Below are 16,948 nucleotides of genomic sequence, written 5' to 3'. Positions count from 1 at the left end.
CTAAGCTTTAGCGCCAGACTTGGTAGTTAGGTAAAACGATTCTAGGATTTAGATGTTCAGAAAGTAAAATCAAGGAGGATGAATGCAGTGCACACTCCAGCACTCATCTAACTCATTCACAAAGCTAAAAGCTGTCTCTGACCAGTTCTGTGAAGCCAAGTGTCTCATGTTTGTATACAAAGGTGGAGGCCTCTTCCTCAGCACCTTCCATCGCCAATGCTGATCTTGCACTGCTCTTCTGCTGCTCGGGTCCATCTTGTTTCCCTGGATACAGGGATTTTTTTGCTCACTAATTTTTCACTTCAGGTTCCAACAGGCTCAGACTGGGCAAATGATTCAGCTGTGCTAACACAGACCTGATTGTTTTGGAGCTCAAGACACAGCTTTCTCATTGACCCAAGCCTTACCAGGCCCACATTTTCTAGGTACATTTTCTATGTACTATGACATTTTTATGTATTCCATCATCTAAAAAGCTGCTAGAGGTAATATGCACCCTCAGCTTGATGGTACTTTACTTTCAGTAGGCCAGCATTCTACATTCATATCCCTTAATGGACACCAGCCCCAGCTGGGACCATGTCCTACCTGCAGTCAGGAGGGCCTGCACCCTGAGCCCTCAGCACAGTGCAGCATCAAGAAGATGAATCCCAAGCACAGCAAGCACCTGCATCTTCTCCCCAGGCATGTGACTGCAGCTTACCTCTACTGAAAATAGAGATGTCAGTCACGTTATGCAGGGCAAACGCACATCTGACGTCTGTGAGACTTTGCTGGGCAGAGAATGATAAACCAGGCCAGAGCTTGCCTCAGCTCAGGGGAGGCAATGTTAGTTCTGTGCTTCCTTATCCTGTCCCACCTTCTAGATGGCCACAGTGAGCATATAATGCAGCACATGGCTTGCCAACAGATCTTGTGTGCTGAAATATGATGTAGAAACTACTGAAGGCTGCTGTTCCAGAGCTGCAGGGATGGCTAGGGAAGTAATGGACACAAACTGGAAAACTGAAGAATTCAAGAGTGTCAAACGGAGACTGCATCTGTTCCACAGTTCTTGCAGCAGTGCCCAGCTCTGACCATTATGGCAGTGATGACCTGCTTGGTATCAGCTTGGGTGGCTGTGCCAGGAGCTGGCAGTACATTTGGATATAGCTGATCCTCAGGCACAGGACTGGAGTGCAGGGGTGCCCCTTGCAGGCAAGAGAAGCTGGGGACAGGGCTGGAGCAAGGAGCTATGTGAAAGGCTTGCCTGCAGACAGAGCTACAAGCACAGCAAGGCCCTTGGTTTGATCTCCTTCTACCAAGCCTTAGTGTGCAGGGTCCACATCCTGCATGTCTTCATAGCGTGAGGGGCTGTACTCATCCTGCAGCTGCGGGTGTTTTCACTGGTCCTTGGCATCATGTGTTATCCCTGAAGCACAAGGTATTCCCAGCTCTGCAGATCAGCCTGACAGCACTTGTCCTTCACATCTCCCTTTTAGGCCTCTCTCCTCCCAGAAGACATTTGAGTGGCTTTAGATGTGTGTCAAGTTCAGGCTTTAAAACTACCATCTAAGAAGGTGGAAAGTTCTGGCTCCCTCAGGGCGAGGAGCACAGCTGGTCCTCCAGGCAGGAGCTGGAGCCTGTGAAGATGAGCTGCCCGCTTCCAAAGTGGGTCTGAGGGAAGCCTCAAGGGAACAACAGGCCTGGGGCTTCTGCAGCACTTGAAAAATCTTCACCCTCCTGCTGTGGACCCACATTTTGCATAGCAGGGTGCTGGATGTGGTGATGTGCTCACAGGGGTCTCTCATCTCACCTGCTGCCAAGCAAGCAGGACTCTTGGAATGTCACAGCATTCCTCTGCAATGGAACTCATCAGCTCTGCCCTTGAAACATTTCCGCACAGCAGCTGCGGGAAATAAATGGTTCCCCTAACTACTTTCCTCCAGGAAAAAATGCTGCCATTGACCCAGCCCCACCAGGAGCTGCCTTTGCTGGTTAGGGCTCTGAGGATGCCAGGCCTCCCACCCTGCTGCTGGTGCTCTGAAGCCATGCTGCTCACCAAAGGGGGATCCTGCTGTTTGCAAGAACTGCCAGCCTCATGGCCTTGCAGTAAGCCAGGCCTGTGCAGCATGGCCCAGGGTACCGTGCCATGTGTGACCTCTCAACTAGTGTGTGCAGGAGGGAAGCACAGCATCACCATTGAGTTTGGGACCTTGAAGGGCAGGCAGGGAAAAGGTTGTGAAAGGAAAAATTAGGAGCCCAGGGCTGGCCGAGTAGGATAACTGGACTGACACCAGCACACCCTATACATGCTCACCTACACCAGTGCACCCCTATATACACACTCACCTACAGCAGTGCAGCCTATGTACATGAGAGTCTTGCACTCACAGCCTTGGTTCATCTTCCCTGTACAGGAGTGAAATGAAGCGCTGGATGATTTCGCTGGCCCCGAACCGGAGAACCAAGTTTGTCTCATTTACATCCAGGCTTGTTGGTAAGAGACACAGCACCCAAGCCAGGAGCTATTCGCTGCTACTCCAGGGCACCTTATTCTGCCCTGGTCTCATTCCAACCCCAAGCCAAAAGGGAACCTTCTCCCTGGGCTCCCTTTGTTTACCCCATCAAAACCCACCTGTATCTGGGCCTGGCCCTGCCTTGCTCCCCTCCATTGTGGGCTGAGTTATTCCAGCACTCTCCCTTCTGCTCGAGCTGCTCATGGGCAGCACTGCAGTAGGCTTCCCCATATTGATATTCTCTAGGTCACACCTGTGGCTAGGGCACCCTTTGGCCTCTGAGAGGTTTCTTACCAGATGGGACCATTTGCAGAGCTTATGGACTGAGCCATGCTGTACTGCAGCAAAGTCTGTCCCAGTCAATCTCTCACTCTTGCCCTGTTCCCTGGCAGACTGCCCACAGATCCAGTGTGTCCACCCCTACTTGGCCCAGGAGCCAGATGAGCTGTCCTTAGAACTGGCAGACGTCCTCAACATCCTGGACAAGACAGATGATGGTACAGGGGATGGGATGGGGATGGGAGTTTCTTCAGAAGGGAGGGCTTTGCTCTGGGCGGGTGGCTGCTGAGCAGACAAGGGCGGGCCCTCTGGCCAGGGAGAGGGACCCCTGCGTTAGCATCACAGACCAAGAAAGCTCACAGCAGGATTTAAGTGCCTCCTAACACTCAGAAAACGCAGGCTGCTCTGCATGGTGGCAGAATTAGCACAGCCATCCTGGCATCAGCTGTGGGCCATGGCAGGGCTGGCACCGCCACCCTGGGAGTAACCCGGGGCTGTGCTTACCTGGATGATGCTTTGAGGCCATCTGGTCCTGGTCTCTGGGTCACACCAGTAGCTAGTAGGTTTGCTCATACCAGGTCTTTGCTAGGGACCAGTCCTGTGGCATGGAGGGCACACAGTGGCAGCAGCAGCTGCTTTTTTGCTGGCACCCCTTGAGCCAGTTGTCCAAACACAGTACTGTGCAAGCAAGCAGGCCTCCTTGGCTAGATTGACTAACTGGGTCCCCTCCAACACAGGCCTCAGCAGCTTCTCAAAAGCACTGCCAGCTCTGTAGCCTCTTTCTAGCACGGTTGTCCCAGCACAGGAACAAGGGTGAGTCCTTCCCCATTTATGCCTGTCTCTGTCTCTGCTCAGGCTGGATATTTGGGGAGCGTCTTCACGACCAGGAGAGGGGCTGGTTCCCCAGTTCTATGGGGGAGGAGATCCTGAACCCCAAAATCCGAGCTCAGAACTTGAAGGAATGCTTCCGGGTGCACAAGTCGGATGACAGCCAGCGGAGGAAATTGGGCAGTAGAAACCGCCAGTGACCACTAACATTCTGGAATGTCTTCAGTGCCTCTGGGAGAGGGGCAGAGGACAGAGACTGCCAGCTGGGAGAATGTGCCAGTGGTGCCGTGGGCCATGGTGCAGGACCTAGCGTGCTGGACGAGGCACATGCACCCCCAAACAGACTGTAGTTCCTGGCTCCCTGACATGCTTCCTAGAGCACTGATCCTTTCCTGGAGATCAGTGCTCTGAACCAGCTAAAACAACCCCTTTCCAGGTGTTCTGTAAAGCCCCAAAGAGCACAAGCCAATTGGACACAGCTTGAAGGCCATCAGGCTGGTCAGCTGATCCTGTTCCCTGCACACGTGCTAGCTGGGGCTGGCTCAGGCCTCTTGGAAAAGGCACACAACCAATAATGTGACTAAGCAATTAATGCCCCCCAGTTTGAGCACTTCAGTTTATCGCTACCTTTCGAGTTTGGGGCCTACCTAAAGCAGCATCTCACAGGGGTAGAAACTGAAGCAGAGGAGCTGTATTGCCACCTCTCTCACAACCCCTAGGAACCAGGCTGGGACGAGCCCCAGCAATTCCACCTTCCAGCCCTGCTGTGAGGCTGCTGGGCCTGTTTTTCTGGGCAGACCCTCCCATCTGCTTCCAGTAAAATGCTCCATAGCCAGCCCTGCTCCACCAGCAGCCCACCCTCACCAGCCCAGACCAACATCTCTGCCCTCCTGAGGGCCTTGAAGCACATCTGGGCCCTGACCACTGGCTCACCCCTTCTTCCACAGCCAGCATCCCTCTGCAGAAGCCTGGCACCACAGCCTTTCCCAGTTGTCTGGCACTTTGCTGCTCACTGCTGAGGCAGCTGTGCCAGCACCTCCCCACACACCACCATATACCATGGGAGCACCAGCAGACCCGGGCTGCCACACAGCATACGAGTGACGTTACCCTAGGAGCTGTTGTCCCACAGGTTGTGGGAGACCCAGCAATTCCTGCCTGCATGCTTGTAACCCACAGCACCCAGCCCCACGCCCAGCCTGCGCGCATGAGCTTCCTCACAGGCTCACCTCCGTGTATGTAGACCAACCCTGTCGGAACCGGATCATCGCTCCTTCCAGCCGTGGCTCTGAGCATCGCATGGAGCCCAGGGCACAGCACTAAGACCAGCCAGGGGATGGACCCACGACAGCTGCCTGTTGTTCATGAGCCATGCTCTTGCACATGGTCACAGCCCCTTCGCTACAAGCTGGTCCCAAACTATGGCCAGCATCCAGCAGGGAAATGAATTCTTCAGCATCTCTCTGTAACACTGCAAAGGAGTCTTCCAGGCACTGTGGCCTGCACTGACGTACGCTCTGGTGGTGCCATGGTTGTACTCAACAAGGGGATGGAGAGCAGCTGCCTGCTGATGGCGCCAGGCACCAGCCACAGAGTGGAAGAGTACAACCATGGTGATGGCAGCATGGGGAGGAAGCTGGACACTGGAAGCTACTGGAGCAAGGCTCTGGAGCACTGTACTGGAGCTGGTTACACATAGGGTGTGCATTGTGAGGCTGGGGCTGTGCTATCACTGCACAGCCAGCCAAGAGTCACCCTGAACTGGGAGGGCTGCAGCCAGGCCCCAGGTCCAAACTGGTGGGAGCCACAGCAGTAAAGGGAAAGCAAGGGGATTCACCTTCAGGTCTAGCTCAGTACCACCACATCAGGATATGACAACAGCCAGCAAGACTGTGCCTACCCTGGCCACTGGTAGCACACCCAGGAGAAGGCCCTGGCCAGGTCACACCAGCCAGAGGCTCCTGGCCACCTGCCAACACCCAGCCCAGAGCTGAGGGCCAGAAGAGTCTACAGCCTCCAGTTTGGTACTTTGAACTTATCTGGGGAGACCCCAAGTCAGATCCCCCCAACAGTATCCCACAATTAGCTTTCCGAGTACAACCAAAGCTCTGGCCCAGGGTGCAGACCTTGCAGCAGCCAGAAATTCCCTAGCCAAACATGATCTAGCAATTCCTTAAAATCACTCAAGAAATCATCACCACCCAGGTCCTCCAGCTTTACAGCCCAGCAGCCAGCCCAGTCCAGGCACTACAGTCCTACAGGCATCCCAGGACATTTTTCACATCACAGAAATGCTCCTTTACCCATCGGAAACAGCTCCATTGCTAGTGGAGGAGCAGACCCAGGTTCCCCAGTACCAGAACACTGGTTCTTCACTGCTTTTTTTTCATGGGGTAGGAGGAGAAGGAACCCAGAGCTGCTGTGCACTGTCCTGAGACCCACCAAGCTCTGTGACTTGCCTCAGACCCTCTTGCTCTGTTGTGATGTTTTAGGACTCCGGGCCCTAGGCACAGGCTGTGCCATTTTCAGGCACCAAGTGTCATCCAGTGTTATTTCCTCAGACCCAGCCCTGCACGCCTCTGTTTCAGTGGTCTCAAGTGTTGTACAGGGCCAGGCCTGGGGCCCACAAGTGTGGGCCAGAGGCCCCCCAGCCCCCACCAGTCTGCCTCAGCAAGCTGAGGGGAACTTCTTGTCTCGTTTTTCTGTGTGATGAAATATAGCTGAGCGAGCCAGCACCAAAGCAACACGCCTGCATCTTCTTCCTCTTCCCACACCAACCACTAGTCTCCTCCTGAGTTCCTTCCAGTGTGATGGTGCTGGTGGGGGAGGGTTGGGGAGTTGGCAATTAGCCTAGACACAGAGGGTGGAAGTGGGGCTGCATGTGGAATGTGGGGTGAAGTGAGGCCAGGGAAGTATTGGGGTGGTTTACGCCAACTGGACAACCCTTCCCAAAGAAAGCAGGGCATGGGGATGCCCTTCACCATTACTGCCACCCAGGCTAGACCAAGAGAGCTGCTGCCAGCTCAGTCACTCACTGATGCAGGTTCCTCCTGGTGGGGGGTGGTCATGATGTTGGCTGCCATGGTCGAACCTGCTGGGTCCACCTGCATGCAGGAGATCTGCACACTGAGAGCAAAGAGCACTCTGACATGCTGCGGCTTTTCCTCTCAGTGCAGAGGCTGGAGCACCCTTTGCTGCATCCACAGCAACGTTTCTCCCCAGGGGGCCTGGGCAGATGGGGAGCAGGAAGTGCTGAGGGCAGGAGGCAGATGAGTTGTGTTACAGAAAAATCTTTTATTGAGCTCAGGAAGCCAAGAACTTTCTCAGTGTGATGACAACCAAGGCCACAAGCACAGATGTACCCAGCAGGGAGGCGATGACAATGGCACCAATGGCTCCGGGCCCCAGCGAGCCTGCAGGGAGAGAGAATAAGGTAGCTTGAAGTCAACAGAGCTGGCGAGTCTCAGACAGGTAGGGTTATGGGGATCACCTCACATCCAGCATTCCCCAGTCATCAAGCTACACTCCTGCCCTGAACTACTTGCACTGGCTGTTGTGGTCCTGTTCTCATGTCCCCACACAGCTGAGGTGGGTGTCTGTGTCCCAGAAGCACTGAAACCCTTGTGCAGGAGCTGCACCCAGCCACTGTCTCCTTAGCCAGCTCCTGGTTACAAGCACAGCTGCCACAAAGCAGGTCTTTGGCACTCAACTGTCCTGTTAATGCCTGCATCAAGAGTCACTTTGCTTGTTGCAGAACCACATCACAAGAGACACCTGCAGTATTTCAGAGCCAGCAAGGCATCTACACTCCCCTCTTAAAGAGCTCTTACCCTGGAGACCCATGCCCAGGACACTTTCTGCAGGTACCTGCTGTGATGGGTCAGAGCTGGGGTAAGAAGAAAGGCCTTGGTAGCTGCTCTAGGGCTAGCAAGCACCCCACAGCAGAGGCTTTACTGCAGGGAAGTTTTCCTGAGCAGGTGATACAGGTGCCCTTCCTCCTCCAGCAGTATAGCTGGGCATAAGCCACCTCCTGGGAGATGACAGACCCACAGAACAGCAAACCTGCAATGAAAACTTCCCAAGCTGCTGTGGAGTGATCTGCAGGCAGCCCTTCATGCAGCCACCTACCGTCCCCAGCATCCAGCCGGTGCAGGTGGGTGGTGTCCTCGGGCTCCAGCTTGGAGGTGTAGGGGGGGAAAGCAGTGACATCGGAGACTCGGGCCGTGGTGGTGGCAGCAGCGTCGAAGGGGCCAGCCCCGGAGGGCAGCTCGGGCGGCTCGTTCCAAAAGGTGGGGACAGGGTCCTGCGGGTACTCTGCTGGGAGACAAGCATCCACAGTCATTCATGGGCATAGGTAGCCCCATCCAGGCTGCTGGTGACTGCAGCAGCTCAGAATAGCCACAGGTCAGCAGGTCCCTGGGCTCCAGCTGTCTGATGAGTGCCTGGCCTTGAGCGGAAGGTGACTTGAGGCTGAGGATGCCAACGGGACAGAGCTCTCCTCAGGGAGGACACCACCTCCACAGAGCACCAACACCCAGGGCAGCCACAGGCGTTTGTGGGAGCTTGGTGTACATACAGCACACATAGGACAACAGACTGCTCCTCCCAGCCATAGGACCTCTGCTTTTGTACAAACAGGCCCTGCATGAACATTCACAGCCCGTTTGCTCATGGATGCCCATAGGGCTGGACTGGGAGCAGCTGTCACATTCCTGCAACAGAGAGGTGACCCAGCCACCCGTGCTGTCCAAATTCACAGCATCTCAGGGCCTTTCTGTCCAGCACCACCAGCCTCCACAGTGTAGGATGCCAGAGATGCTGGCAACACGATCCCCTAGATCACAGCCTCAGAACCTCAGCTCCCTTCTGCCCCACCTCCAGGGATAAAAGCTGACATCTGTTTGATGTTACCATTCACCTCCTGTTATTTCTTCCCACTGTAGGGTCAGGGACTAAACCAGAGCCTGCCCTGTTGGCATGTGGCTGAGCCCAGTGCTCCCTCTCAATACATGGCTTGTTCAGGTGGACCCCAGCAGAAGCAGGAGACATTCCACAGCTCCCTGAGGAAACCGCTGGGAATGTTGCACTGGGATGGGGAAAAAACACTGAGAGAAGGAGGGAGAAAAAAGAACAGCATCCAGTTCCAGAGCCCACCTGAACTGCCTCGATGGTTATCAGTGCTGAGAAAGATGGCTCAGGGGAGGTGGAGCAAGCAGCCTGGGCTCCCTGGGGCAACAACACACCAGCTCTGGCACAGTGTTTCTAGTTATACCAGGGGCACTCAAAGACTTGTTCCAGGTTCTCCCTGGCCCAACAAGAGGTGGCTGCATCTTGGCAATGCCAGTCCCAGCTTTAAATATGTGAAACCCTTCTTGCCTTTGGACAGGCAGTTAGCACTTTGTGGGAGAAAAATGAGCTAAAGAACCCCACTACTGGGCTCCACCGTGCTTGGGTCTCCTCCATGCTTTGTCCTCCTTTGTAGGAGCAGAAGGAACAGAAGGACCCACACCAAAACACTCGCCTTTGCTGCCTGTACAAAGACACTGACAGGGCTTACTGCAGGGCGCACATCAAAGAGTAGCTCCCATTGTCCCTGGAGCTATTCAAGGCTGCCTGCAGACTCAGGAACACAATGAGGATCTAGGCTAGAAAGTCCTTTCAACAGCCATAAAAGCTACAGGATTTTCAGCAAGACAGTTGACAGGTTTTACTCTGGCCCAACAAAGCAGTGACAGAGACAAGCAAGTCCCCAGTGTGAGGCCTGTGCCAGTGAAGCCAGGCAGCAACACCAGCTTCCTTTGGCTGATCTACCCTGGTGAGAAATTGGGAGCAGCAGTGGATACATTGTCCTCACACATGGTGTATTTGTGGTCATTGAATCAGAGGCAGCATCTTGTGTGCCTGGTACAAGCTCACAAGACATTCATTCTCCACAAGATTTCCATTGCAGTGCTCTTCCTAGCTTGTCCTGCAAAACTAACCAGCAAAGCTGGAGACTACCATCCCACCCAGAGGCTCTTCCAGGAAGTACCATTCCCAGCAGACTTCTATTCTATAAATCCTGTGGTTTAGCTCCCAGAGAACAGATCAGGAGGGAATACAGCTGTTAGGGGGTAAAAGTAGCTAAAATAGCAGAGAAAGAAACCAAGCAGAGCTGGGGCTATTGTGTCTGTGGTGACGTTAGGAAGCTGTTGGGTTAGGCACAGAGCATATGCCCCTAATGCTTTTAAAGGCCCAATTCCAGGTTGCTTTTGCAAGTGGATAGCTGGGTTACTCTCCAGCCATCACCTTCCTGACTGCATCAACACCACCAGGGCCAGTACCAACACTGCAGTCCTTCCTATCTGGCAGTAGAACAGCATACTGGGAGGACCTCCTTGTTGCATTTGCCAGTACTCTTTTTCTCTCCAAAGCCAGACATGCTGGGTGTACCCTCACACCTGACCAAGGGATCGCTAACAGGGACAGGCTCTTCCCAACCCCTGCTTCTCAAAGGGGTGAGGAGGGAGTACCACCCCCTCCATTTGTAGAGCAAAGGCTTTTTCTAACCAGACTCTGAGAAGTTCTCTCCTGTCCCCAGTGAATCTAATTCCTGGGGGGGGGGGGGGGAAAGAAATTAAAACCAAACAAAACAAGTAGTTCTCTTTAAATAGGGTGGAGAGCTGATTTTTGATGGCCAAGTCAAGAGGAAAGAGTTTAATTTGTTTATGATGATCAGGCAACAGAATAAGTTGCCCAGGGAGGTGGAGTCACCATCCCTGAAAGTGTTTAGGAAACACATGGACATGGCACAACAGCCATGGTGGTGTCAGGTCAATGGTTAGACTCGGTGATCTTACAGGTCTTATCCAACCAAAATAATTCCATGATTTTATGATCATAATGCAAGATCTGGATAGAGTTCTGAATGGCTTCTGGATTATGTATTTTATTAACACCCCTCATCTGATGAAAACTGGCTTTCAGTTCACTGTCACAGGAGCAGCAGAGTGCACTAAATACACGTTTTCTGTCCCACGACCTGGCAGTGTAACTGTAACGGGGCTTCAACCAAGGGAGACACAACGGCTCTCAGGCAGGTCTAGTGCCATGCCAACAGGAGATGCTAGTTCCCAAGCAGAAGTCATGCACACTGCTTTGGAACCAGCACTTTTCTTTCCAAGATAAGCCTTTAAGCTTCCCTCCTAAACTAACATTTTGTGTCCCAGATGCCTATGTTCCTGCCCACTTGGGAAGACCGACCACCCATCTAACTCTCCCCACACATCCAGCACGTTTCCTTCACAAACCAAGAAGTGGCAGCTGCTTCCCCTGCAAGTACCCTGATAATCCCAAATGAGCTGCTGCTGGCTGAGGGTGGTGGATCTCTAACAAAGCAGCATTAAGTACCACAGTTCCATTTCAGTCCTTTGGTAAAACCAAGAAAAGTGAGGGGGATGAACAGTCTGTGGTAGGTGCCAAAAACCAACACATAGACACTACCGGTAAGGTCTCCTAAAGAGACACAAGGGCTTCTCCCAGTCTCCTGTTGGACACACTCACTGGACAGCTCTAAGTACAGGTGTGGGACATGATGATTCAGCAGGTTCAGTTCTCCACTCTGCTGCTGACATCATGTGACCACCACAAGTCCCTCTTCCTCTTGGGTTCATTTTCAATGTTCATAAGCAGGAGACCAAGACTCTAAATGCGATCTACAAGAGAAGCAGCACCTGAACATCCAGGCCTGCCCACCTGCATGCTTGCTGTCATTCTGACTGCAGAAAAGGGGCCATGTTCTATGTGCCTGAACAGATTCTCCAAGTGACACCTCCAGACCTGGCAGCAGCCTTTCACAGAGAAAGGCCAAGTTGCACATGATTTCCACTGCCTTGGGACAGGTCACAGCATTTTTCACTTGGGCAAGACCCAGATATGTTGCAATCTCAAGTTGGGGTGCAACTGAGGGTTGTAAACCAAATACCAAAGGCAAGGCAGCACATGGTTTTTCTGTTCACCCAAGAATTTTGCAGAAATGAAAAACTACCAAGAAACAAGTTCGAAACACATACGCATCACACCACCAGGTGCTTAACATCCAGGTGATAGCCAGGCAGTAGCTGTGCTGACAGCAGTCTTAGGACCAGTCCCATCTCCAAGAAAAACCACCTGGTGCATTCATGTTGTTTGTTTGCCCTGGAGTGACTCAGCAGGGGCAGCAGGTGGGCACATAGAGAGGCTGCCAGGTTGGTGACATAACCCCACCACTGCCGAGCTGTCACGCCTGAGTGCTACACCCTATGAAGGCAGAGAAAGCTCATGTGTCCATGGCACAAACAAGCTCCTCTCCAGCACTAACCCTGCCTTGGCACTAGAGCACAGACCAAAGGCCACTGCTGCTCCACTGAAATCCATGTGGTAAAAACACAGCTTGAGAGCACTAAAGATATGCAATAATCTCAGTTATTGGGAGTTTTCCAGTGCAAAGATGGAACCCAGAACAAATGGGTATCAAATATTTATTTCAGTGTTTTGCAACAGGCCAGAAAGAAGATGGCTCCTCTTCCTTCCCAGACTGACACCACAAATTGCCTTATTTCAGGGAAACAGCTACACTGCACCTCTGCCACAGGTTAGTTACAGCTGAGGCCAGGAAAAGCAAATAAATCTCCAGAGTTACTAGAGGATAAAGACACCCACCACCAGCTTTCTGAGCAATGCAGCAACCCATCAGGACTTCAGCAAGACCTAGAAAGGATGACACCAAAGGCACTTGATTAAACTGATGCTTCCATGCTCAGTGCAAAGGAGGTGGGGTGAGCTGCCAGGACAGTGACATGGTAGCCACATCCCAGATGCTCACCAGCTGAAAGATTGAAAAGGTCTCCCTAAGTGATAGCTCTCAAGGAAGCCAATCATTTCTGAAGGATCCTTCAAGATACCCCCCAAAAATCAGAACCTCCTCAAAGGCAGACTCTGCAAGATCTCAAGGTTGGCAGAAGTGGCCACCTAGCATCTTCATTCCCGGAGATCAGACACCAGTGACTAATACTCTTCCTCACACAAGCTTCTTTCATCTTCTCATCATCCTCACAGCTTGTCACTAGGAAACCACAGGCTCAGGCAGGGGGGTTTGGCCTCGAAGATCTCCAGAGGTCCCTTCAAACCCCTAACATCCTGTGATCCTGTGACTTTCCTCCTCCACAGAGTGACAACTTTATGCTTACAGTGACAGAAGTGAGCACCTCAATAGCACACAGATGCTCAGTGGCCCTGATAAAGAGGGAAAAGGCACCCTCTGTAACCTGAACATTGCACACTGCTGCTTCACTCAGAACAATTCACAGGTCAACTTAATGGCATGCCAATGCCACTGCTCACCCTTTTCAGAACCTGCTCTTACTCCTACAAATGTTTGTGTCTTCACATTACATCCACTATGAGAGGAAAAAAGTTGAGGTTACCTGCTGCTTTCTGGAGCACACCCTCCACCTCCAAGCCAGTACCCTTAGCTGGCAGTTCATATAGCATTAGTAACTTATTAGGAGCGCTGGTGCAGAGCAAGGTTGAGTAATGGTCTACAAACACCTGCTGTAAGTTCTGGACAGACTGTTGGAGCAACTGCCTCTTTTTTAGAAATTCAACCTGACAAAACCTGTTGACTACCCTCACATTCTAGTATCTGACCTTTAAAAGCTTCCTAAGTCATCTTTGTTTCTCCTGTTGAGAATGAAGATGTACGAATTGCTACAGAAAGGTGTCCTAGAAAAAGGTCTTCTCTGGTATGTTTTCCTTTAAGGCATCTCTTGCTCTGCTGTTTCTCCTTTAGGCATTCTGATGTGCTACTGCAATTCCCACATTAGCTCAAAACAAGCCCTCATGAACACACAGATACCAAATGTACACAATTCACAAACTAAGGCCTCGCAAAAGCTTTTTACTTGGAGCTCTGAATTCCTTGCATGAATTGAAACTGTTTTTTATGATAGAACAAAATAAAATCCCACTATTGACAATCTTTCTGCACTCTGGGCCTATGTGCCACTTGGGTTGAGAGAGCAGAAGTAGGGAAGATTTGGGTGTGCAAAAAATTCCCTTGATCTGGCTCTATTTGTACCTCAAGTCAGTTGTTTCCCCACCTCTGACAGACAAGATATTGCAGGGGACAGGAAGGGGAATAAAATAAAGAAAATCAGTAACTCTAAGGAATTCCTGATTTCTCCAGTCACAGAGCCCTCACCAGGAAACTGGACTGGCTGACAAACCCACCAGTGTCCCAAAGTGCTCTGACTGCAACACTCAGACAGGAACCTTGGTTGCCAGCAAGACCCTTCACATCTTGCTGACCTCCTTACCTTGAGGCTTTCAGTACCAGGTAGCCCAGAGTCCCCCACTCTTATAAAATTAAATTCAGCAAGGAAGAGAAGACTCATTCTGGACCCTGGGTCTGCATGCCTAGCATCAACTGCAGCCCTCTTCTTCTGCCCACTGTGGAGGGCTTTGGTATGAGGTGCTGTGATAAGAGAGCAGGGGCTGGGTGAACTTTGAGGCCAGCAACAGACTGTCCAGCTCTAGGTAGCCACAGCAGGCATAGGGCCAGGGCAGGGATGAAAAGAGGCCTTCATGGGGAGCACAAAGGGCAGCCTGTGATGTGCAAGAAGCGGGAGCGTGAGTGTAGAGCAGCATGGAGCACTGTGGTTCTGATGAATGTTAAATAAACTTGTTTACAGGAAGGTAGGGCTGCATGTGTATGCACAGAGAGCAGAGGGCTGTCTGTGCCCTTCCCTTCTTTATCTGCACAAGGCAGGAAATTTCCTTTTCTAACAGCATGAAAAGCAGGGGGAAAAAAAAACATCCACTGTGTACTAGAAGCCCGTGTACTAGGGTAGGTAATTCTGCAAACACAGCAGAAAATCGTTCTGCTCCTCAGATGGCTTACCACATCAGCCTGTTCCCTCATGTCCTGCTTTGAAGTCTGATTTCTTAGAGGCCTTCAGCTTCTAAAATGCCACAGAGAAAGTATGGAGTCTCTCCTACAGCCAGGATCCACATGCTGCATTTACCAGTACACAGGTCTTCAAGAGCTACTGGCCTCACTGCACTAGTGTGACTCACCCAGTAAGGATTCAAGTAAACTTGGGAGTATTTCACAGGAGCAAAGTGACACAGGGAGGCAGCAACAGGTACAAACCACAGCTTCAACAGCACGACAGAATCAAGGACACAGGAAAGATGGGACAGAGCAAATATAATCACCAAATATTGGAAACCTAAAATAGCATAAAAGAAATCTGGGCTCAGAGAGGAAGCAGGTGAAATTCTCAGTGGAAATTAATCCCCTTCTGCAGAGTGAAAGACTGTTACTAGTTAAGAAAAGACCTTACCTGGTTTGTGGAAAGAGTGCTGCCACTGCTTCTGGGAGCATGAGCAAGATAAACTGAAATTGTGTTTAAGTTATTAACGTTCCACCATACACAAATCAAAGCTTAGGGTTCAAGAAGGAAAACAAGCACCTTCCAGTGTTTTTTCTTAGTTATTTTAAAGGCTTTCCAGCAAAGAAGTGTCCTGCAGGAGGATCTGTGGGGAAGTCAGCTACAGTAATTCTGTTCTTACACCCACAGATGTGCCAGCTAGGTGCAGCAATATGAAAGATCCTTGAAAAAGAAGTAACTTCACCTGCTAGACAACTTGCCAGGGTCTCTGCTAGGCAAGATGCTCAGAACAAACTGGGGAAAAACCTGTGATTCAGCTCTGCCTCCAGGTCTGGGAAGGCAGGACAAGGAAAGCAAGCACTGTGCTCTTGCCTGCTTTCTTGGCCTGAGCAATCCCTTCAGCCTCGCCTCCACTTGAAGAGACACTCTGAGGGAAACCGTTCCCCACAGGAACCTCTTTCCACTTGTATGCTCAAAGCCCAACTATGGTGTCAGTTTGGAAGTCAGTTTTCCTTCAATTGTGCAATTCTTCTCAGACCAACCAGCATCTGAAGCTGGCTGTGACCTTGGCTAAAGGCAGGAGCAGTTAATGCTAAAATTGCTGACCATCTCCTGACCAAAGAGTGCTCCATAGAACAGATGTTTTGCCTATTCCCTTTCCCATATTCTCACTGAACTCCAGTCAGAGCCACATACCTTCCCAATGCTGCTGCCTGCCTCAGTAAACCCAGCTCCAGACAAATCCTGCTTAGTTCAGCTTCTGAACAGCCTAAATGTTTTCATAGACACTTGCACATTTCTCCTTACAGCAGGTGCTGAAGTGCTCTGCTGGAGTAGAAAGCATAGAAGGAACCGGAATACACATGCTTTAGCCAGAGTAAAAATGTTTCTTTTTTTGATTGAATCTGCTTCTTGCTATTAAAAGCTGATAGAGCCTGGCCGATCAGCTGTGGAGAGCACTCCATCTCCCGCTGACTGACCTGTCTACAGATCTCCTGCCACCAATACTCACACAAGCACTGCTGCTGCTGCTGCTCCAAGGAGAAATTACGAAGTAGTTTCTTCATTTTCACCAACAGAAGCTTGATCTTGGGATACAGAATATTTTCCTAATCACCATCAGCCACCAATTCCAAAACTAGTTTCTATTAAACAATTACAACTCAATAAATACTTATGGACCTTCATAGGAGAGGAAGAGCATACAGAGGCAGTTTAGGAAAAAAATCTGCCATGCTTTTGGTCTTCAAATGCAAACAAATCTCCTTACCTGCCAGGGCAGCAGGGACCAGGATGCCACAAAGCATGAGCAGGACCAGGCAAAGGGCTCTGTGGTAGGGCATGGCTTCCCTCTGGAGAAGCGTCGGCAGGAATTCTTAACACTCTTCGAAGGTACAAAACAACTTGGAAGTGTCACTGGGGTAATAAAAATTTTCACCTGACTGGACGAAAGTAAAAATTTCCTTCACAACAGCAAGTGGATAGAAAGTGCAAAGCCCAGCAGAGACTCGCTCTCTGACTTGTAGAGCCCACCTCCTTCTGAAGGCAGCTCCACCCACTGAAATTCATGCCTAAAACCCCATAGGCAGCCGAGCCATTAGGCATCCATCACGCTGCCAGGCCAGTGCACACACGAGCAGCTGTTGGCTAGCCCTTCCCAGAGGACAGGGAGATGCTCCTGGAAGCCTTCCCTCCGGCCAGTGATCCCACGGCACAGGAAATAACACAGGAGCCATTGGGGCAGCTAACCTCGAAACCAAGCAGACCACTGACAGGCTTTGCTCTCTCCTCAGTGAGCAGGGTGGCAGTGGCCTTACCCAGGTGGGTGCAGCAAAGAACAAGGGCCTCAATTTTTTGAGGCTAAAATGTTCTGAAACAGAGCCAGAGCAAGCTCCATGGCATCCTCATTTTCTGGGTGTAATACTTACAGAG

General features: G+C 51.3%; 2 protein-coding genes across 4 annotated transcripts in view; one reads left to right on the top strand and one right to left on the bottom strand.

Moving 5' to 3' along the window:
• Nucleotides 1–6,368, top strand: part of NGEF (neuronal guanine nucleotide exchange factor) — a 43,271-nt gene extending 36,903 nt beyond the window's left edge. Inside the window, exons 13-15 of one of the 3 annotated variants that reach the window (XM_054166336.1) lie at nucleotides 2,400–2,479; nucleotides 2,891–2,995; nucleotides 3,633–6,368. In XM_054166336.1, coding sequence (XP_054022311.1) covers nucleotides 2,400–2,479; nucleotides 2,891–2,995; nucleotides 3,633–3,805 — 358 coding nt within the window. In that variant the 3' untranslated portion in view covers nucleotides 3,806–6,368. The remainder of the gene's footprint in view (nucleotides 1–2,399; nucleotides 2,480–2,890; nucleotides 2,996–3,632) is intronic. The other 2 variants (XM_054166337.1, XM_054166338.1) reach the window with 2 other exon arrangements.
• A 525-nt stretch (nucleotides 6,369–6,893) lies between these two features.
• Nucleotides 6,894–16,391, bottom strand: SNORC (secondary ossification center associated regulator of chondrocyte maturation). The gene is made up of 3 exons (XM_009900982.2): nucleotides 16,287–16,391; nucleotides 7,734–7,922; nucleotides 6,894–7,018 (listed from the first exon to the last, which is right to left on the bottom strand). Exons 1-3 carry the CDS (start codon nucleotides 16,357–16,359, stop codon nucleotides 6,909–6,911), a joined length of 372 nt encoding a protein of 123 aa, XP_009899284.1. The 5' UTR covers nucleotides 16,360–16,391; the 3' UTR covers nucleotides 6,894–6,908.
• Nucleotides 16,392–16,948: the final 557 nt, after the last annotated feature.

Source organism: Dryobates pubescens, chromosome 13 (genome assembly GCF_014839835.1).
Source record: "Dryobates pubescens isolate bDryPub1 chromosome 13, bDryPub1.pri, whole genome shotgun sequence".
Lineage (NCBI taxonomy): Eukaryota > Metazoa > Chordata > Aves > Piciformes > Picidae > Dryobates > Dryobates pubescens.
The sequence above is the reverse complement of the archived record's forward strand: the minus strand, read 5'-3'. Positions and strand labels throughout refer to the sequence as shown.

Excerpts from the sequence above, each read along its gene's own strand:
- SNORC (XM_009900982.2), bottom strand. The coding sequence starts at position 16,359 with ATGCCCTACCACAGAGCCCTTTGCCTGGTCCTGCTCATGCTTTGTGGC. Across the intron at positions 7,923-16,286 it reads GGTCCCTGCTGCCCTGGCAG|CAGAGTACCCGCAGGACCCT; the intron begins GTAAGGAGATTT and ends CTTGTCTCCCAG. Across the intron at positions 7,019-7,733 it reads CCGGCTGGATGCTGGGGACG|GCTCGCTGGGGCCCGGAGCC; the intron begins GTAGGTGGCTGC and ends CTCTCCCTGCAG.